We start from the raw sequence: 22,986 nt of genomic DNA on the forward strand, positions 1-22,986 counted from the left end.
TATCTCACAAAACATTGGATTGTTTGCCCCTCCCATCCTACATTCCTAATCACTTCCTGTCCGGCGTACATTAGGAATGATAACCAAGTACCAGAGGGATACTCTTTCTCCCAGCCTGTCTCCACAGATGCAAATTTTAGGCAGGTTATACATGTTGGTTACAAGCACACTGGTGGCTAGTGTCTAAGTGAGAGCGGCAAATCCTCCAAAAGCATGGGCAAGTGAAGTATGCGCTGCTGGGATTAACAGGATTGATTCTGCTTCTCCTTTTCTCTTTCATACCAACTCTTCACTTAGTCTCAAAACCATAGTCTCATCTGTGGCAATTCTGATGTAGCATTGCAATCTATGTTTCCCACTGGTGATGACTGATGTGGCACACAGAAGAAGGGATTTTTTTCAGGATGTCATTGAAGTGTTTACATGGAGACCCTCACTTTCCATTGACCAGTGGATAGGTCTCCACACAACACCGTCTTGGATAGGTGACTGAGGGAACCCAATGCGGCTAACTTTGCAGGGGGATGACCTCAGTGTTGGCAGTTACCAGGACTATGTGATACAGTCCTGGCAGCAGAGCTGTGGAAGTGCTCCATTAGGCGCAAAAGGCTACACAGGACATGACTCATCACCATACAGATGGACAATGAGGTCTAAGGCTTTGTAAATTTTGACTTTAATCTGTGTCCTGAGGCTGTGTTTGCTCATTTGTAGAGTCTGCTGAATGCCCTATGTGCTTTAGGAAGCCTAACTGTCCACTTCCTTGTCTACAGTGGCATCAAGCAAGATGACCCTCTTCAAACAGAGGGGAATCTGATATCTAAGCAACACGTAGCCCAGCAGGATCCCACAGGAGAGATCAAGTAGAATTTTAAATAACAGAAACAGGATAAATAGTCAGTGCATACTGTACTTTCAGAATAATTCTAAAATGGAAAGAAGTAATTCATTCCAAATGAGGAGAGAGTGAGGACTGCAGATGCTGGAGATAACAGTCAAAGAGTGTGGTGCTGGAAAAGCACAGCCGGTCAGGCAGCACCCAAGGAGCAGGCAGAATCGACGTTTCGGGCAAAACGAATTGCTTATGCCTGAAACGTCGACTCTCCTGCTCCTCGGACGCTGCCTGACCTGCTGTGCTTCTCCAGCACCATACTCTTCGATTCATTCCAACCAGTCCATGTCGGTGTTTATCCTCCACGGGCTAATCCCACAGGCATTTTTTTTTTGTTGGCTCTCTATTTCACTAAGTTTTTTTAGATTAGATTACTTACAGTGTGGAAACAGGCCCTTCCGCCCAACAAGTCCACACTGACTCTCCGAAGAGCAACCCACCCAGACCCATTCCCTGACATTTACCCCTTCACCTAACACTACGGGCAATTTAGCGTGGCCAATTCACCTGACCTGCACATTTTTGGACTGTGGGAGGAAACCGGAGCACCCGGAGGAAATCCACGCACACATGGGGAGAATGTGCAAACTCCACACAGACAGTTGCCTGAGGCTGGAATCGAACCCGGGTCTCTGGCGCTGTGAGGCAGCAGTGCTGGCCACTGTGCCACCATGCCGCCCTAATCTGATACCCAACTTGTTTTTTTAAGGCTGCCATGATCTTTTCTTCTCTGCAATGGTCAAAATCCTGGAACTGCTATCCCATGCAGCATTGCGGGTCTGACAACACCGTATAAACTGCAGTGGTTCAGGAAGTCAAGTCACTACTACCGTCCTAAAGACAATTAGGCTTGAGCAATAAAAGTCAGTGATGTCCATGTCTCAACAAAAAAAAAATAAAGGAACTCAGAGTAATCCTGCTTAATCTGCATTTCATTTTATGTTTCTCTTTTCCTGGCAAATATATAAATGCCCCTACAAAAGAATTTATATCTCCGTCATAATCTAAAATACCAAATGCAATATATCCTTTTCATGAAGACTATTTAATGACCATCAACTTGATTCTGTGATTATCTAAAATTTGCATTCATTCAGTACCAGAAGCAATTTATCACCATTTACTTACCCAATTATAAACCATTCATACCTTGAACACATACATCAGATCATCTTCCTGCCTTCTCAGCTCCAGTGGGGAGAAATAAAACCACCTAACCTCTCCAAAACTTAGTTCGTACTGGAACATATCACCCTTGGTTAATTTGTTCTTCAGCATAGAAGCTGTTAGCTTAAATACCAAATTGTTGCAGCATGTTGCTTGGTGACATTGGCAACCTTTTTTTCCTTTGGACAGTTTCCAACTTGAACACACTGGAACCCAGGCACACTAGGTGGAAAAGGAATGTTGATTTCTCAAGAAAGACTTTCTCAATTGGTACCTACTTTCAGAACCAGCAACATGACAGGCCTAAGAACTTTATGGTTATTTCTTATCCCATACTATTTTCATATAATCATAGAATCCCTACTGTGTGGAATCAGGCCAATCAGCCCATTGAGTCCACACTTAGTCTCCAAAGAGCATCCCGAGTTCCACCATTACCCCCCACCACTCCTGTAACCCATGGCTAACCCACCTAGTCTGTACTTCCCTGAATACTATGAGAAAATTAGCATGGCCAATTCATCTAACCTGCACATCTTTGGACTGTGGGAGGAAACTGGAGCACCCGGAGGAAATCCACGCAGGCACAGGGAGAATGTGTAAGATCCACACAGACATTTGTCCAAGGGTGGAATCGCACCAAAGTTCCTGGTGCTGTGAGGCAGCAGTGCTAACCACTGAGCTGCCCAATTTTATCTTGAACAAATTGTTCCCACTTCTGAACATCCACTTTACCCAATTTCAGTCTCTTTTAGGCAGTCCCTGCATCACTTTTGCTGATTGCCACAAATTTGCTTCCCAGTTAATGATCAATGGGCCATGAATAGGTCCTCTTTAGAATTCGCACATCAGGCATTCGTATCACGTCGTATGACCACTGCAGACCACAATCAGGCACAACAGCTTCTTGATCATCTTCAATTTGTAAGACTCCTCATCACAACTAACCTTCTTGTGAATCTACATTGCATCGATTCCATTGCTTTTTCCATATGGTTAACTGTTCCATAATATAGCACCCAAGAAATAAACAATAACAGCAGCCTACATTAGGTCCTGTGTACATTCATCAATATTTCCTTGCTTGTATATTTGACATCTCTGCCTCCAAATGCAAGAACTGGTTCCTTTATTTAACTCCTTTAATTGACTGAGTCTGATGCATTTTAATGACTTGCAAATCTGCACACTAAGAGCCCTCTGCTCCTTTATGCTCACGACATTTCATCAGTTGCAGTATAAAAAAGGAGAAGCAGGAAAGTCAGAAACAAAATAACATTCAAGATTACTCCAATGTCCAAGCCCAAGTCCCAGCCACCATCTTCCTCTTCTTTACCTTTCACTGGATTCGCTGCTTGTTTGAGCATTAATTTATCCATTTTCTTTGCGTAGAACACAGCATACCAGACCCGCAGCTCTGTACCAGGCTGAATATCCTGTGAAAGAGGAGAAAATTGGCCTGAAAAGATATAGGCAGATCCATACCTAATCCCAATAGCCCCCAGAATAATTGGATTTCCTCTTTGAATTAATTACACTGAAGTTGTTACAGTCTTGGGTCTCTTATTTTTGCGCCAGTTATAGAAAATGCACATTGAAGTCTCATTCATCAAGATTCTGAAACTAGCAAGTACAAATTCTGCTGGTCAAAAGAATCTGTTGCGATTTCCTCTAGCTCTTAGTTTGCTTTTTCATCACTGTCCACCTTGAAAAATCCCGGAGTTTAGAGTCACTTCATGAAATAAACTGTGAGAACCACCTCCAGCTGCATAAACCATGACTATCCAGTCAATAATGATGCAAAGGAAGGTTTAAAATAAAACCCACTAAATGACACATTTTGTCTGAAGCAAAAGAAATTTGGTGAGGTGCTCTGGGAAGTTTTACCGAGGTAATGGCATTACATAAATAGAGGTTGTTGGAAGTGTTGAATGTGAGGTCCTGACTGTAACTATGACCACTCATGAATAATGACCACCACCATTGTCCTTGGAACAATATTTCATAAAGGAAGCAGTGTCACCCAGAGAAGTAGGGAGGTGTATATTTTTGAATAAAACAAAGCTATTTCAAATAATCTAAAGAAACAGGTCATTCAGTCTATCAGATCTGACGTGGATTTCCTTTCAAATTATAGATCATTGCAGTCTTCTGCTTTATCCTTCAAATTTTTAACCTTCACATTTCATTTCAAGCTATTACTTCTCTTCCAATGACTTATAATTAATTTATGTATGACAATAATCTTTCTAATCTTTTAACTCTTAATTGAGTTTTAAATTAACATCCTTATGTTACTGTTTTAGAAAATCTGTAATTGTTTACATGACCAATTGTTTTTGAGCTTCATAATCTTAAAGACTTCTGTCACCTCACTCCACAATATTTGTAGCGTTAAAGGAAAAAGTCCTGACTTCACAAGTCTCACTAAAGTCCCTCATAGGAAGAGATGGGGTGGACAAGACTGCCTAGTTCATCAAGCTTATCCTGAAAGGCCATGCAGTAATGAGGAATAACAACCATCTTCCTCAATGGTGCTCCAGCTAAGCAGGTCATATAATCTTCTGGGAGAAGCAAATGAAAGTATTTTAAAACCCTTGGCCAAGTGGGGATAATAGACAGAAGTTTTCTCTGCGCCCCTAAGGCAGTGGTCAGTGAAACGGCTTTCATGCTGTGCACCTGTTTTAATGTTTCAGACTGTATAAACATTGTAGAAATGTGGGGGTGACAGTTTTGTGTGGGGGAGCTTTAGTTCATGATGGAGAGGGAGTGGAGAGAGAAACAGACATTAAGCATGACGGGAATGGATGAAAAGACTGAGTTGCACAAAAGAAACAAACTCCTATGTATTTACTTTTTGCAGCAGTAGCAATCAGCCTTAGAAAGCTATCCATCAGGCTGAACCTATCAACAAATAAAAAGCCAAGAATTTTGAAGGTGTCAGTAATGAGTCTGGACTCTATTGCTGCCTCAAAGTTTATGACCTCAAAATCTTATCTCATGACCGCAATGGGAACGTGACTCCCAGTTTGGGAAGCCTGGCCCGAGGTAATCGCAGCTGATAACAAGGTACAAACCCAATATCCCCCTTATTTGGCACAGAAAGCACATCTGACCTCATCATGACCCTTCAGTTTTCTTCAAGAGGTTCAGAGGTTCAGGATTGTTGGCCAACTATACCTGTAATGTGTTGAAGTAAATGTCATGGCTGTGTTGATAGGCCGTGAGATTTTGATGATGAAAATCTGTTGCCGGTCTCACAAATATCATCCAATTGCAGTCCTCTTCATTTGTGGTGTCAAAATAAATATCTGGTCCATCCTTCTGGAAAACCTTGCACGTAAAATTTAGAAGACAAAGAAATTATAACGGGTACAGCTCTTGAAATAGCACTTACACAGTAGATTGCAATACAGATCCCTTGATCTTGACTATGCCCCATTAATAAGGTTAGAGCAGAAAGAGACAGGGAACTTGTTCTTTTTGTTAATAACAACGAAAGAAGTTGCTGAAGTTAGCAAAACTATCTGCAGACTGTGTCAACATGTTTTTAGTATATTGATGATTTAATCCAGCGTCTCTATTTTCATTTATAGAGTAAACTGCAAAGTCTTTTACCTGGTTCCAGGTCAATCTTCACCTTCAATCAAAAAGACAGAAAATAACAGTTCATCTTGGCATTATCTCATTATTGATTATGGGAGCTCGCTGTACAGAAATGTATTCTGCACTTACATCTCAACAGTGGCTTTGTTTCATAAGATAATTCATATCAGCTGTGAAGCACTTCGGGGCATCTTGAGCTAAGATCAGGAATGGTGCCATGTAAATGCAAGCTATTCCTTTATTGGAGACTCTAGGAGAAAGGCTGATCCACGACAGCAAGCTCATTGCAGGTCAGGAAATAAACCCAGGAGCGGACAGGGCAAACTACTCCAAGAGTAAAGGATTAGTAGTACAGAATAAATGCCACAAGTTTGACCCACCTTCAGAGAAAACACAGCTTCTTTTTCCAGCTGGGAAACCCTTTTGGCTTCAAACGGTCCAAACTGTGTACGTTTTACTAAGGGAGACAATGCAAAGACCCCTTCACTTCCATCTTCCAGTTGTCTAATCTCCAAACTAGATGGTAGGGAGGACCTAGACAATATAAAAACATCCATTGTCTCAGAAAATCAGATTTCACACCATCAACCAGAATAATATATCTTGTGATAACTTGGTTTTGAATATACAATTGACAGATCAATTACGAGCATGACTAGGCCATTTGGCCTCTTGAGGCTGCTCTGCCCAGTTGTTAAGAAAATGGCTGAACCAATTGTGCCTCAACTCCACTTTCCTGTCTATCCCTTATACTGTTTACATTTTTCAGTCAAAAATCACTCTGTTACCAGCACTATGGAAGAAAGTTTCAAAAAAACACAACCCACAGAGAGAATCTCCGTATTAAATGGAAGACCCGCTCCATTTATTTTTAAACTATGTCCCCTATTTCTAGTCTCATCCACAAAGGGAAACATCCTTTCAGCATTCGTCCTGTCAAGTCCTCTTATATGTTTCAATAAGGTCACCTCTCATTCGTCTAAACTCTAATATTTAACGACCCATCCTGTTCAACCTTTCCTCACAAGATAACCCCTTCATCCGAGGAATCAGTCGAGTGAACCTTCTCTGAACAGCTTCCAATTCAATTCTATCCCTTCTGAAATAAAGATTAATACTCCACACAGTACTCAAGATGTGCTCTCATCATTGCAGCTAAACCTCCCTAGTTCTTTACTTTATTCTTTCTGCAATAAACAACAAATGTTTTCACTATATTATAAATCAATCTGTGCTTCTTTAGTATGACAGATTTTGAAGGGGTTAGTGGGATTGATTTTAACTGGAGGATACCACGTGGGCACATTCATCACACGTGGGCAGAGGTTCTACCAAATGGACTAAATTAGACCCTTGCTGATCTGCAAACTTCAACAAACTTCACGGTGGCTGAAGATATTGTCAAGCAGGAGACGGGTTTCAGCGCTCTCATACAATCTTAACATCTCCCGTGCTGCGTTCTTGTGAAGCAAGGATTAAAATTAAACACAGTCAAAATATCACCTTAAATTTATCATGTTAGGCTGTGCACACTTTTACGCTCAGAAAAGTACTGGAATAGCCTTGCTCAACAGAAGCTTTATTGACTATACTTTTTCCATTTATCCTATTGGCACAAAGGATCAAGTGTTTAAATCCACACCAGATATTCAAAAGGCAACCAAGAAGGAATCCACATATTCTGTTCTCAATGGGATTTTTAAAATTAATCTCTGAGAGCATGTGGGCATCACTGGCGAGGTCAGCATTTGTTCCCTATATCCAATTGCTCTCGAGTTGAGTGGTCTGTTAGGCCATTCTGGAGGGCACCCTAGAGGTTTGGGACGGAGTCACATGTAAACCAGACTAGGTAAGGAAGGCAGCTGAAAAATGTGTTGCTGGAAAAGCGCAGCAGGTCAGGCAGCATCCAAGGAGCAGGAGAGTCGACGTTTCAGGCATTCCTGAAGAGGGGCTTATGCCCGAAACGTCGATTCTCCTGTTCCTTGGATGCTGCCTGACCTGCTGCGCTTTTCCAGCAACACATTTTTCAGCTCTGATCTCCAGCATCTGCAGTCCTCACTTTCTCCTAAGTAAGGAAGGCAGATTTCCTTCCCAAAACAGAAGGGGCATTAAGGAACCAGGTGGGTTTTTATGACGATCAATGATAGTTTGGCAAAAGTGAGGACTGCAGATGCTGGAGATTAGAGTCAAGTGTGTGGTGCTGGGAAAACACGGCAGGTCAGGCAGAATCCGAGAAGCAGGAGAATCGACGTTTCCGGCAAAAGCGCTTCAGCACCTGCATTTATATAGTACCACTCCTGACCTCAGGATGTCTCACCAGCAGGTTAAGTGCTTCTGAAGTGACATCACAGCAGTAGAAAGCACAGTAGCCAAATTGTTCACAGCAAGTTCTTCAGAGCTCATTCCTGATGAAGGGCTTTTGCCCGAAACTTTGATTCTCCTGCTTCTTAGATGCTGCCTGACTTGCTGTGTTTTTCCAGCACCACACTCTCGAATCAATGATAGTTGTCATGGTCACCACCGTTATTGAGCATATGACCATTACTGAGACTGACTTTATATTTCAGATTTCATTAACTGAATTTAAGTTTCATTAGTGGGATTTGAACCATGGCCACAGAACATTAGCCTGGACCTATGGCTTACCAGTCCAGTATCAGTACCACAGCATTACCATCTCCCAGCTGGTTGCCTCAAGATTTGCTAAATTCCCAAGATGCTACCAAGCATACTGCCAAGTCCTGAAACAAGATAGAATGAAAGTCTAGGACAAAACAGAGATGGGATTGGAACGATTGTGACATTTGACTTTTGATTTTTTAAAAAAATTATTGAAAACCATGACAACCTCAAAAGACTAAACTCACAAGTTACAATGTATACTGGTTAAAAGAAAAAGGTATAAAAATGTCTTTGGTTTTAAACATAGATTTTTTTTTGCAATTTCTTTTCCACTTTACAAATCCCTTTCCTCCTTACCGAGCCCGGCTCAAAACGAAAGAGTCGCTGACCGTCACCAATGGACCAAGTTCAGGACACTCCGAGTCATGGTACTCCCCACAATCATCACACCCTAAAAATAAAAAAGGAGAGATGATTCCTTCTGAATAATCGTTCTTCAAAATCACTGAAGTATTTAGTTTCTCCAACAATAGTGGATCACACAGGATACCTGATCCACAAGCTGCATAGCACTGTTGGATGAAACTCTGAAGGAGTGAGCACAAGCTGTATAACCTGCAAGTGGAATAACCAGGAGCACATTACCTGCAGCTCGCGACAAATGGTATCCTATCAGCAGCTATCACCTTCCCACTGCACACAACATATTTTAGTTGAAATTTGTCATATCATAGAGCAAAATACTGTGGATACTGGAAATCTAAAATGAGAACAGGAAAACTCAGCAAGTCTGGCAGCATCTGCATGGAGAGGAGCAGAGTTAACCTTTTCAGTTGAACTCCTCTTCTTCAGAACTCTGAGATACCCAGACTTATTTCTCACCGAATAACTTTTGAAAACAGCATTAAATGTAGATGGCGCTTTGGAAGCAGCATAAACCTGCATTTATATAGTACCACCCCTGACCTTAGGATGTCTCACCAGCAGGTTAAGTGCTCCTGAGGTGACATCACAGTAGGAAGCACAGTAGCCAATTTGCTCACAGCAAGTTCTTTAGAACTCTAAAGAGTAGTAGCTCGACTTGGGACATCATGGGGATGGAGGAAGGGGTAAAGGTGATATTTCGGAGAGGAGGGTGGAGTGGATAGGCGGGAAGGAAGATTGACAGGTGGGACAGGTCATGAGGACGGTGCTAAGCTGGAAGATTGGAACTGGGGTAAGTTGGGTGGAGGGGAACTGAGGAAACTGGTGGAGTCCACATTGATGCCCTGGGGTTGAAAGGTCTCGAGTCGGAAGATAAGGTGTTCTTCCTCCAGGCGTCGGGTGGTGAGGGAGTGACGATGGAGGCGGACCAGGACCTGCATGTCCTCGACAGAGTGGGAGGGGGAGTTGAAATGTTCGGCCATGGGACGGTGGGGTTGATTGGTGCAGGCGTCCCGGAGATGTTCTCTAAAGCGCTCTGAGAGAAGGCATCCGGTCTCCTTAGTGTAGAGGAGACTGCATCGGGAGCAATGGATACAATAAATGACATGTGTTTGCCTCATTCCTGATGAAGGGCTCCGGTCCGAAACGTCGATTCTCCTGCTCCTCTGATGCTGCCTGACCTGCTGTGCTTTTCCAGTAACACACTCTCAACTCTGATCTCCAGCATCTGCAGACCTCACTTTCTCCTTGGGACATTATACTTGTCTCTCCACAAATGTTGCCAGGTCTAAGTTTTCCAATGCTTTCCGTTTCTATTCAGGTCTGCAGTATCTGCAGCCCTTTGCTTTTACTATAGAAACTAGACGACATCAGTAAAAACTAGGTTCCTGCAAAACTCTTCCATAGCCAAGGAACAGAGAGAACTTTAATTCATGAATCTACATGGTGTACACCAGTTCACTAACAAGCTTCTCCTAGTGCCATTTGTTAACTGACAATTTTCCATTTGATTAGCATGAGGAGCAACTTTTTTTTTTAAACAAAGTAATTCATATGTGGAATGATCTGCCAGAGGAAGTGGTGAATGCGGGTACAGCTAGAACATTTAAAAGGCATTTGGATACATTCATGAATAGGAAAGGTATGGAGGGATATGGGCCATGTGTAGGCAGGTGGGACTAGTTTAGTTTGGGAACGTGATCAGCGTGGACTGGTTAGATCGAAGGGTTTGTTTTTGTGCAGTATGATTCTAAGACTCTACCCAGAAACACAGGAGTCCTACATCAGAGAATAAGCAGCTCCTGCACCCATTGTGCTCAGTGAGTGTGGGTGTCACCAGAGCAATTCATTATCTCATCCACAAAATCGCAGCATTTGTGCATAGATTATTCCAAACGTATTTGCCGGATATTCCAGGAACAAAGCTTTACAGATTCCAAAATTAATTGGGACAACAATAATTTTTGCATACTCATGCAAGTGTCTGAATACTTACAGACAAACAATTTCCCATCTGTGCCATCACCTGCCATCTGGATCTGTGAGAACAAAAACAAATCAAAGAACACAGGAGTTAATTGATGCAGTGCTTCATTTTCAAACTTGTGTGAAGTAGGCCATTCGGCCCATCAAGTCTGCTCTGCCATTAGACAAGATCATACCTGATCTGATAATTGTCAACTCCACCTTCCTGCCTTTTCCACACGGGCCTTGATTCCATAACTTATTAAACATCGATCTGTCTTAGCATTGAATATAATTAATTATTGAACCAGCCTCGACAGCACTTCTAGGTAAAGAATGCCAGACTCACTACCCTCTGAAAAGAAATTCCTCCTCATCTCTAACTTAAATGGACCAAGTCCCATATGCAGATAATACCCTCTGGATCTAGACTTTCCCCACAATGGGCGAGATAAACTCTCTGCACCTATCCTGACAGGCCTCTTAAATGTTTCAAGAGAGGCTTCTAAACCCCAGTGAATATGAACCCAACTTGCTCAACGTCTCCTCATAAGACAATCGCTCCATTCCTGGGATTAACACAGTGGAGTGCCGACAATCCTGGTATATTTTTTCTGAGGTAACGGGATCAAAACTGTCCACAGCATTACAGCTGTTGTCCAACTAAGACTTTGTATGATTTTAGCAAGGTCTCATTATTTTTCTACTCCATTCCCTTTGAATTTGGCTTCCCTGATACTGGCTGAAATTGTATGCTAGCTTTTTGTGATTCTTGCATCAAGACCCCTAAATCCCTCTGTGCTACAACTTTCAGCAGTTTTTCCCCTATTAAAATAATATTCATCTCTTCTATTCTACCTGCCAAATGGCATAACCTGATATTTTCCCACATCATAGTCCATCTGCTGATGTTTTGCCCACCCACATAACCCATCTATATCCCTCTGGAGAATCTTTGTGCAATCAATACCAGTTGCCTTCCGACCCATTTTGGTGTTATCTGCAAAATTGGCTGTAGTACATTCAGTTCCCCTCATTCAAGTTATTTATATCAGAAGTAATGTGTGGCCCCAACACTGATCCTCGTGGCACTCCACTCATTATCCAGGTCACCATCCTGAAAATCTCCAAACTCTGCCTTTTATTAGTCGATTCTCTATCCATGCTAGTACATTACTTTACATCCAACAGCTTGAGCTCGTGTCTTATTACTTAACCTTATGTGTGCCACCTTATCAAACACCTATTATAAATCTAAATATATTACATCTGTTAGTCTTCCTTTATCTATCATGCTTGCTACCTCCTCAAAGAACTGTAATAAATCTGTTAGGTGTGACTTCTCCTTTATAAAACCAGGTCGACTCTGCTTGAGGTTATATATTTCTAAATGCTTTCCAATTCTTCCTTTATTGTCAACTCTAACATCTTCCCAATGACAGACTTTAAGCTAACTGGATTTAGTGACCTTTTTGTCTCGTCCCCTTTTTGAATAAGAGTGTTACATCGGCAGTTTACAATCCTCTGGGATTCTTCCAGAACATAAAGGCTTCTTAAAAGATTACTACCAGTGCATCCACCTCCTTTAAAATCCTAGGATGCAACCCATTAGCTTCACAGGATCTCTTAGTCTTTGGATCCGTTAGTCTCCCAAGTACTTTTCCCCTAGTGATTGTTGCCTCCTTTAGCCTATTGATTATTTAGTATTCTCTGAATGCCATTAAGACTGCAGTTAAGACTGATGCAGTGTATTTATTTAGCATGAGATCTGCACATTTACCAGAACCTGTTGATTAGATTCCCTACAGTACGGAAACAGGCCCTTCAGCCCAACCAGTCCACACCAACCCTCCGAAGACTAACCCACCCAAACCCATTTCCCTCTGACTAATGCATCTAACACTATGGATAATTTAGCATGGCCAATTCACCTAACCTGCACATCTTTGGACTGTGGGAGGAAACCGGAGCACCCGGAGGAAACCCACGCAGACACGGGGAGAATGTGCAAACTCCACACAGACAGGCGCCTGAGGCTGGAATTGAATCTGGGACTCTGGTACTGTGAGGCAGCAGTGCTAACCACTGAGCCACCGTGACGCCCTGTAGGAACTGTGCATAAAATATTGGCATAGATTGACAACCACCTCTGCCACTATACTCAACCTCACTGCAAACATTACATGGACATCCAAACTTCCCTTCCAACTAACCCCTGCAAATACAATACAAACGTACAGACTTTCCTTCAAGTACTTCACAAAGGAGCAGCTCTCCGAAAGCTCCGAAAGTTGGCACTCTAACCTGGTGTTGTGTGATTTTTACCTTTGTCCACCCCAGTCCAACACCGGCACCTCCTCATCAAAATCATTAATAATCATTTTGAGTGTAGGAGTTGGTAGGTCTTGCTGCAGCTGTGTAGGACATTGGTTAGGCCACTTTTGGAATACTGCTTTCAATTCTGGTCTCCCTCCTATAGGAAAGATGTTGTGAAACTTGAAAGGGTTCAGAAAAGATTTACAAGGATGTTGCCAGGGTTGGGAGCACTTGAACTAGAGGGAGAGGCTGTACAGGCTGGGACTATTTTCTTTGGAATGTCAAAGGCTGAGAGATGACCTTATTATAAAATCATAGGGTGAATATCCAAAGACGTTTCTCCAGGGTAGGGGAGAAACAAAAATTGAGGGTATAGATTTAAGGCGAGAGAGGAAAGATTTAAAAAGGGACCCAAGACCAAAGTTTTCACATAGGGGATGTATAGAATGAGCTGCCAGAGAAAGTGGTGGAGGCTGGTACAATTACAACATTTAAAAGGCATCTGGATGGATATATGAATAGGAAGGGTTGGGCCAAATGCTGGCAAATGGGACTAGATTAGGATATCTGGTCAGCATGGACGAGTTGGATTGAAGGGTTTGGTTCTATGCTGTACAGCTCTATGACTCTAGGATTAGAATCTTTCTATGCTGTTTTATTGTTTTTGTTAGTGTTTAGATATTGTTAATTGATATGCTATCTGCTTCAGTGATGTTGAGTGGGAGATAAATATTGACAGCACTGGGGAACTTCCCCCTCTTCACAATTTTGCCATAGAATGTTCTATGTCCAACAGAGGGGCAACTAGAGTCTCAGTTTACAGTTTGTTCCCTCACTATTGTGTTATCACAGCAGCAGCACAGAGTTTGTGAATCACATTTCTCAGGCCAAGCAGCACTCGATACCACCACCTGCTGGCTCAATGGTGAGTGTGCTCTCAACTTGGCAATGACATCGGTGGACATGATGCAGTCCAAACAGTGACCAAATGATTTCATTCTCAATAAATAAAAGTCAAAAGTCGAAAACAAAAGCAAACAAAATAAATGTGGCAACTGAACAGGTCAGCAGCTATAAGCAGCAAAAAACTTTCAGCTTTACATCAAAACAAATGCAGAATCCTGGAGAAACTCACTAAGTCTGACATAATTTGCGAAGAATGAGAGCTTACATTTCAAGTCTGGTATGTCTTTTCTTCAAAAGATTTCTATTCGATTTCTCTCCATAGACTCTGCCAGACTTATTGAGTTTCTCTAGTATTCTCTATTTTTGTTTTAGTTTTCCAACATTTGTAGTATTTTGATTTTATTCCAGCTTTACATGAGATTTTCCATCAGGCTTATTGAGAAATCATTCATTTGTAGTTCACATTTTTAGCATTTAAGTTTTTTTTTTAAAAAAAGCTCTACTTGAAAGGAAGCCCATGGTAGCTAAAGGATGCAAGATTGCCTATTTCTCTGGGTACACTCCTTCACCCATTCCCCTTGCCAACAATGGCTCAGTGGCTTAATCACTGCTGAGACAAGAACTCAAGAGGAAACCAGCAACATTCCAGGTACTGAACTGTCTCACAGCTTGGTACTGAGCCTCACAGGAGCTCCAGAATGGGTAGGAGTTTGGTTACAATAGTGCACTCAACAGATACAGATTGAATGGGTCACTTAGGCAATTGGCAGTCATGGATTGACCATGAGATTTAGTCTTCTTCAGGGAAAGGATGGAAAAACCAGCAAATTCAAACCACAGCAAGATCCGTGCTACATGCTGAGAAAATCTCTCTCCGAGGGTCAGTTCTTAAGTGGTGGATCCCAACAAAGCAGGTAAACAGTGGACAGTTCATTGGATCGAGACTTTGCAATGGGTAGGGAGTTGAGAGATGACCTCACTGCCAAGTCAAGAACTTATACGAGATGGGGTAGAGATAGAGGCTGTACGTGGCAAACCAAACTGAGCACGAACCATCAGTTTAACAAACTGAGGTCTGGATACCAATTTAGGGTTGGCCTGGATCCCATCTGAAATGATACTGAATTTTGAATCAGTCTGTTTGGACGTGTTGAGACACATTTCGGCCCAACAGCAAGGATGTTACCCATGTGCCACAAGAACCTTTAAATGAACTTAAGATTCCCTGGCTGCCGTGGGGTTTGAACCAGATCTCTGGAGGATTCACCTCTGCATTACTCATCCAGTGACATCACCACTACGCCACCATCTCCTGGTGGCTCATCTGAAATTGTAAACTTAAATTGTCTTTCAAATTATCAAAGACCAGCTCTGCACTGTAGTATTTGCTGCCAACACTACACATTTCCAGTATCTTACAGCACTATACCACTACCTCTCCTCTGGTCATGATGATATAGTGTAATGTTACTGGATTTAAATGCCACCATGGTAATGAAAATCTAGAATAAAAAGCATGTTTGGTTGTTATAAAAACCATGATGATCATTGTAAAAACTTATCTTGGTTCACTGATGTCCTTTAAGGAAGGAGATCTGCTGTCCTTACCTGGTTAGGCCTACATATGACTCCAGACCCACAGGCCTCTGGGCAATTAAGGACAGACTAGCTAGCAGACTCTGGGGCTGGTCACATCCCATGAATGCCCACATCCCATGAATGAAGAAAAACAAACAGGTTGAGACAGCAAGTAATAAAGTTTCAGGTTCCCCCAGGCTTTTAATAGGGAGAGTGGTACAAAGGAGAAAAAGTGAGAACTGCAGATGCTGGAGATCAGAGTTAAAAAGTGTAGCACTGGAAAAGCACAGCAGGTCAGGCAGCATCCGAGGAGCAGGAGAATTGACGTTTCAGGCATACGCCCTTCATCAGGAAATGCAAGGAAGTCACATTAAAATTGCATAAAACACTAGCTCAGCCTCAAGTGGAAACTGGCATCATTTCTGGGCACTACAGTTTAGGAAGAATGTGGAAGTGTTATAAAATACAGAAAAGGTTCACAAGAATGGTTTCAGTGATGAAGAACTTCAGTGAAGTACTGAGATAAATTAGAGGAGTTCAGAATGTTTTCGCTGGAGAAGAGAAAGTCGAGAGAAGATTCAATAGGGTTGTTCAAAATGTACTGGGGTCTGGACAGAGTGGATAGGGAGACCATGTTCCCGCTTGTGAAAGGGTTGAGTACTAGAGGACACAGTTTTAAGCTAAGTGGCAGATGAAGTAACATGAGGTAATACAGTCAGTTCCTCTGTAACAGCAATGGTTGAGTTCTTGTGCAACCCTGTGTTAGAGAAAAATCATGCTTTAGACACAACATTTGAAGTGTTGCCACTGTAATTGCGATTCAGCCAACACACATTTTAAACGTTCCCGCTTTAGAAAGTGTCCCTAATTCATCAATCGCGTTACAGTGAATTTGCGTTGATGAAATGCACATTATAACAGAGCAGCCTGTACCTTTCCAAATACTAGTGGTTAGGATCTGGAGTCTACTGTCTGAGTGCGTGGAGGATGCAGGTTCAGTTGGGGCACTCAAGAATCAGTTGCTTTATTATCTGCTCAGAGTGAATGTGCAGGGCTAATGGGAGAAGGCAAGAGAGTGGCACAACTGAATTGTTCTTTCAAAGATCCAGCACAACCATGACAGATCAAATGGCCTCCTTCTGTGTTATAGCCATTCTATGATTCTCTATCTTGTTTGATATCTTTTAACAATCCTGCCTAACAAGAACGCATCCTGAAAAGATGGTAGCACCTGAAGTTACTATGGTTCACACACAGTTATACAGCACAAAAACAGACCCTTCAGACCAACCAGTCCATGCCAAACATAATCCCAAACTAAACTAGTCCCACCTGCCTGCTCCTGGCCCATATCCCTCCAAACCTTTCCTAGTCATGTACTTATCCAAATGTCTTTTAAATGTAACTGTGACTGCATCCACTACTTCCTCAGGAATTTCATTCCACACACAAACCACCTTCTGTATAAAACGTTTGCCTCTTATGTCTTTTTAAAATCTCTCTCCTCTCACCTTAAAAATATGCCCCCATCCTCAAATTCCCCCATCGTAGGGAAAAGACACTTGCCGTTAAGCCTACAGTGCTATTTAAGAAGTCTCAAGATTTTGATTCAGCCAAGGAGCTGTGATGTTTTTCCAAGTCAGGACGGTATGTGGACTGGAGGTGGTGCTTCAGTACGTCTGCTCCCCTTGCCCTTCTAGGTGGCTGAGTTTGGAAGCCGTTGTTGAATGAAAGACGTGGTGAGTTGCTGCAGCATATCTTTTGTGGAATGAATGTCTGAATTAATGGATAGTGTGCTAATCAAGCAAGCTGCTTTGTCCTGGAGCTACACTCATTGAAGCAACTGGTCAGTACTCCATCACACTCCTGACTTGTGCCTTATCAATGCTGGAAAGGCAATGGGGAAGTGAGTGACTCACCATAGATGGTTGTGATTTTTTTGGAATTCTGTGATCAGAGGGCTATGGATGAATTCAAGCCTGAAATAGTTGGATTTTCAGTTCCAGGAGCATTAAGGAATATGGGAATTGAGTGAGAAAGAGTTGTGGTGAAATATCAGCCATATTGAGCAGACTGAAGGGGCTAAATGACCCACTCTAACCCTACTCTTACTTTTTATATTCTTCACTAATAAAATTCTAGATTTAAGTCAGGTTGACTACCATACAATTAAACAAGTGTCAACCCACAGTAAGTTGGCAAAACCTTTAAAGGGGTGAAGTGATAGAAGGTCAGTAAGAGTTTAAGAAAGAATTTAATGTGGAACAGAATTAGTTTATATCCCTGAGTGGTAAGAGCTTTGCTTGTAAAACAAAACCATGGTCAACAGTAAATGCAGAAGGCTGCATAAAACTAAAACCCAAAGCATAGAAGAGTGCAAACAGCAGAGATCCGGGCAAATGGGAAAGACACAAAGAACAGCGTAGCATGACAAAAAAGGGACTATGAAAAGAAATGTGCAAAGAATATCAAAATCAATGTAAAGAATATTTGCAATATGTCAGAATGAAAAGGAAGACTTGCATTCCTCTTTTGTAATCATTGGACATCTCAAAACACTTCACAGCCAACAAAGTGTCTCTGAAGTGTAGCAACCTTTGCAATGTAGGAAATGCAGCAGCCAATTTTTGCAAAGTCACAAACAGCCTGAAGATAATGATCAGGAGATTTCTTTATCGGATGTCCGCTGAAATATAATTATTATTTCAGGACAAAGAGAAGAACTCCCCTGCCCTTCCTCGAAATACTTAATAGTGCCATTCGGGAGGTTTTAAACTAGTGAGGCAGGGGGATGGAAAACTGTCCCAATATGTGAGAACCCACCACAGAAAGTGGTACAGTGCTGGTCTGAGGCAGAAGATCTTCTCTGGAACTGCTTGGAATCGGTGGACTGGACCATATTCAAGAATTCATGGGACAACCTAGACGAGTGCGCCACCACTGTCATGGACTTAGTTAACAAGTACATACAGGGCTGCATGCCAAAGAAGTCAATCTATACGTTCCCCAACCGAAAACCTTGGATGAACCGGGAAGTCCACTGCCAAATGAAGACCAAGCGTGCGGCATTCAAGTCGGAAAACCCACACATTTACAGGAAACCCAGATTCCGCAAGGCCATTAGAGATGCCAAGAGGCAGTACCAGACCAAGCAAGAGGCCCCAACTAACCACACAGCCACCTGCAGCAAGGCCTACACAACATAATGGGATACAAAATGAAGCAGAACAGAATAGCGGACAAAAACACACCTCTCCCTGGTGTGTCCAATGCATTATACACTCGGTTTGAGCAGAATACTAGTGGTGTGGTGTCACCTGCCCCAATAGCCCTAATGCACCTGTTCCCTCAGTCACCACTGCAGACAGCCTTTGTGAGAGTGAACCAGCCAACAACAGACACAGATGGAGTCCCCAGTCATCCACTCAGATCCAGTGCAGACCAACTGGTCGGAGTATTCGCTGATATCTTTTTACCTCTTCCTACCACAATCTGAAGTCTCCACCTGAATCAAGAAGTTCGCAATCATCCCAGTACCAAAGAAAATACATGCAATGTGCCTTAACAACTACCACCCAGTGGCTCTGACTTCCATAATTATGAAGTGCTTCAAAAAGCTGGTCATAGTTCACATCAAGGTAGGGTTAAAATCAACAAGGTAAAAACAATGACTGCAGATGCTGGAAACCAGATTCTGGATTAGTGGTGCTGGAAGAGCACAGCAGTTCAGGCAGCATCCAAGGAGCAGCGAAATCGACGTTTCGGGCAAAAGCCCTTCATCAGGAATAAAGGCAGTGAGCCTGAAGCATGGAGAGATAAGCTAGAGGAGGGTGGGGGTGAGGAGAAAGTAGAAGCAAATGTGGCTGTGGTAGCGAGTTTGTTTCACGACATGATTGAAGAGCTTCAGGGCAGAGGAAATGACCTGGGAGTTGCAGTGGGAGAGGGACTCCCTGAGATTCTTGTAGAGAGAGGAGGAAAACTTCTTCAAGGCAGGAATCCTTGCAAGAGGATTCGCAGTAGGGTTAAAACACAACTCCAGCCTCCCAGGCTGCCTTGATCTTTGCAATTTGCCTACTGGCAAAACAGATCTAGCCCTACACTCATCCCTAGGACATCTGGATAATAAGGATACCCACGTCAGGCTTTTACTTATCGACTGCAGCTCCGCCTTCAACACTATAATCCCAACCAAACTAATCACCAAACTCCCAGACCCAGGTCTTGGCTCTGCCCCCTGCAAGTGGATCCTCAGTTTCCTGACCCATAAACTGAAATCAGTGAAGATAGACAACAGCATCTCTTTGACAATAATCCTCAACAACGGCGCATACTCAGCCCCCTACTGTACTCCCTTTGCACTCACAACTGTGTGGCCAAATTTCGTCCTGACTGCCTTCCAGAAGTTCGCTGACGACCCCACCGGATATCAAATAATGATCAGTTACAATACAGGAAGGAGACAGAATGCTTGGTGTTGCGGTGCAAAGATAACAATCGCTCCCTCAATGTCAGCAAAACTGAAGAACTCATCATCGACTTCAGGAAGAAGGCCCTGTCTGCATCAATGTGGTGGAAGTGGAAAGGGTTGACAGCATCAAGTGCCGAGGAGTGACGACTACAAATAATCTGTCCTGGTTCTCCCACATAGCCACATCAATCAAGGCAGCACAATGATGCCTCTTCTTCCTCAGGAGGATAAGGAAATTTGACATGACTGTGAAGACTCATAACAATTTTTATGGATGCACCACAGAAAGCATCCAACCGAGCACATCACGGCTTGGTACGGCAACTGCTCTGCCCAGGACTGTAAGAAACCACAGTAAGTTGTGAACACTGCCCAGGCCATCTCACAAGCCAACCTGCCATCCATGGACTCCACCTTCACCTTGTTGACATGGAAAGGCTGCCAACATCAAAGACGCCTTTCAAGGCAGGACTTACACACTTAATGGAAAGGACGTGGGAAGTGTTGCTGAACAGAGAGATTTTGGAGTACAAGTTTGTTTTTCCTTGAAAGTGGAGTTGCAGGTAGATAGGACATTTGATATGCTTGCCTATCTTGGTCAGTGCTTTGAGTAGAGGAGTTGGGCGGTCATGTTATTGCTGTATAGACATTGGTGAGGCCACTACTGGAACACTCGGTAATTCTGCTCTCCCTGCTATAAGAAGGATGTTGTGAAACTTGAAAGGGTTTAGAAAAGATTTACAAGGATGTTGCCAGGGTTGGAAGGTTTGAGCTATAGGGAGAGACTGAACAGGCTGGGGCTGTTTTCCCTGGAGTGTCGGAGGCTGAGGGTTAACCTTATAGAGGCTTACAAGATCATGAGGGCCATGGATAGGATAAACAGATGAAGTCTTTTCCCTGGGTTGAGTGAGTTCAGAGCCATAGGCATGGGTTTAAGGTGAGAGGGGAAAGATATAAAAGAGACCTCAGGGGCAACCTTTCCACGCAGAGTGTCATGTTTGTATGGAATAAGCTGCCAGAGTAGGTGGTGGAGGCTGGTACAATAACAACATTTAAAAGGCATCTGGATAGGTACACAAATAGGAAGAGGTTAGAGAGATATGGGCCAAATGCTGGAAAATGGGACTAGATTTATTTGGGAAATCTGGTAGACAGGGACAAGTTGGGCTGAAGGATCGGTTTCAAAGCTGTATATTTCTGTGATTCTAACAGGCAGGGCCCGGTTAATGAGCACAGCGAGTCTGGTAGTCTGAAGTCTATTTATTTTAATGCAAGGAGTACAAGAGGTAAGGCAGATGATGTTAGAGCCTGGGTTAGTACATGGCATTACAACGTTGTAATCATTACAGAAACTTGGGTGAGAGAAGGGCAGGACTGGCAACTCCAATATTCCGGGGTTTAGATGTTTCAGGCATGATAGAGGAGAGTGTAAAAGGGGTGGGAGAGTTATATTACTGATTAAAGAAAATACCACGGTTGTACTAAGAGAGGACAGCTTGAAGGGCTCATCCATCAAGGCAATATGAGTAGAATTTAGAGATTGCACCTTTCTTGTTCCTACGATGGGGTTATACTTTTCAACCTCCCAATAGCCGGTGGGGAAAAAAAAAGAGAAACAGATATGTAAGCAGATCACAGAAAGATGTAAAAACAGGGTTAGTACAGTGGGTGATTTTAACTTCCCCAATATTGACTGGGGCTCCCTTAGTGCCAGAGCTTTAATTAGATGGGGCAGAGTTTGTTTGGTGCATCCAAGAAACAAGATGGAGATAATCCAACTGGGGAAGGGGCTTACACTGGGGAAAGAGTTGATTGGAATCTCTGTGGGGGAGCATTTTGGGAACAGGGACCGTAATTCCATATATTTTAAGATCGTCACAGATAAGGATAAGACTGGTCCTCAGGTGAAAGTGCTCAACTGGGGGGAAGGCTAAAACAACAATATTAGGTAGGAACTGGAGTATTTAGATTGGGGAGTTATTTGAGAATAGGCAGGAGTCTTTTAACGGCGAGCTGATCACAGTTCGGCATCAGCATGTTCATGTGAGAATTAAAAATACCAATGGCAAGATTTGTGAACCTTAGATGACAAGAGAAAGGATAGTCAAAAAGGAAAAGGAAGCACACGGACAGTTTAGGAAACTGAAATCCAACAAGAAAGCAGAAAACAACTTAAACAAGAAATTAGGAGGGCTACAATGGGCCACGAAACACCCCTGACATTTAGGATTAAGGAAAATCCTAAGGCATTTTATATGTACATTAACAGCAAGAGGGTAGCTAGTGAAAGGATAGGTTCGCTCAGGGACAAAAGAAGGAATTTATGCATGAAGCCAGAAGTCGATGAGGTCCGTAACCACACTTCACATTGGTATTCACCAAGGAGAAGGGTATGGATGATAAGATTTGGGAGGGCCTGTTGGTACTCTGAGATATGTTGATATTAAGGAGGAGATGGTGTCAGGTATCTTGAAAACATTAAGGTACACGAGACCCTAAGGCTCGATGACCTCTATCCCATGGTACTGAAGGAGGCAAGAGAGGAGATTGCTGGAGCCGTGACAGAGATCTTTGTATCTTGTCACAAAAGACTGGAGAATAGCTAATGTTGCTTCTTTGTTTAAGAAGGGCAGGAGGGATAATCGAAGCAAATATACGCCAGTGAGCCATTTATCAGTGGTAGGGAAATTATTGAAGAAGATTCTTAAGGACAGGATTTACTCCTACTTGGAGAGGAATGGACTTAATTGGGGATGGTCAGGATGGCTTTATGTGAGGAGGTCTTGGGGTCACAGGGCAATGGATGTTGACTATGTGGACTTTACTAAAGGGTTTAACAAGATCCCTCATGGTAGGCTGGTCTAGAAAATTAGGTCACATGGCATCCATAATGAGTTGACAAGTTGGATACAAAATTGGCTTGGTCATAGAAGACAGAGGATAGTTTTGGAGGGGTGATTTTCTGACATTGGTCTGTGACCAGCAGTGTTCCACAAGGATTAGTGATGGAATCATTTTGCTTGCATTGATGAAAATATACATG

General features: G+C 42.7%; 1 protein-coding gene across 6 annotated transcripts in view; it reads right to left on the reverse strand.

Moving 5' to 3' along the window:
- The window catches only part of prdm15 (PR domain containing 15), an 80,461-nt gene that overhangs the window by 47,995 nt on the left and 9,480 nt on the right, over positions 1–22,986 (reverse strand). For all 6 annotated transcript variants that reach the window (XM_072585718.1, XM_072585713.1, XM_072585716.1 and 3 more), the window contains exons 2-6: positions 10,707–10,749; positions 8,645–8,738; positions 6,046–6,199; positions 5,240–5,392; positions 3,396–3,495 (exon numbers count right to left, since the gene is read on the reverse strand). In XM_072585718.1, the coding sequence (XP_072441819.1) occupies positions 3,396–3,495; positions 5,240–5,392; positions 6,046–6,199; positions 8,645–8,738; positions 10,707–10,743 (538 nt within the window). In that variant the 5' untranslated portion in view covers positions 10,744–10,749. The remainder of the gene's footprint in view (positions 1–3,395; positions 3,496–5,239; positions 5,393–6,045; positions 6,200–8,644; positions 8,739–10,706; positions 10,750–22,986) is intronic.

This window comes from Chiloscyllium punctatum, chromosome 15, assembly GCF_047496795.1.
Source record: "Chiloscyllium punctatum isolate Juve2018m chromosome 15, sChiPun1.3, whole genome shotgun sequence".
In the NCBI taxonomy this organism is placed as follows: domain Eukaryota; kingdom Metazoa; phylum Chordata; class Chondrichthyes; order Orectolobiformes; family Hemiscylliidae; genus Chiloscyllium; species Chiloscyllium punctatum.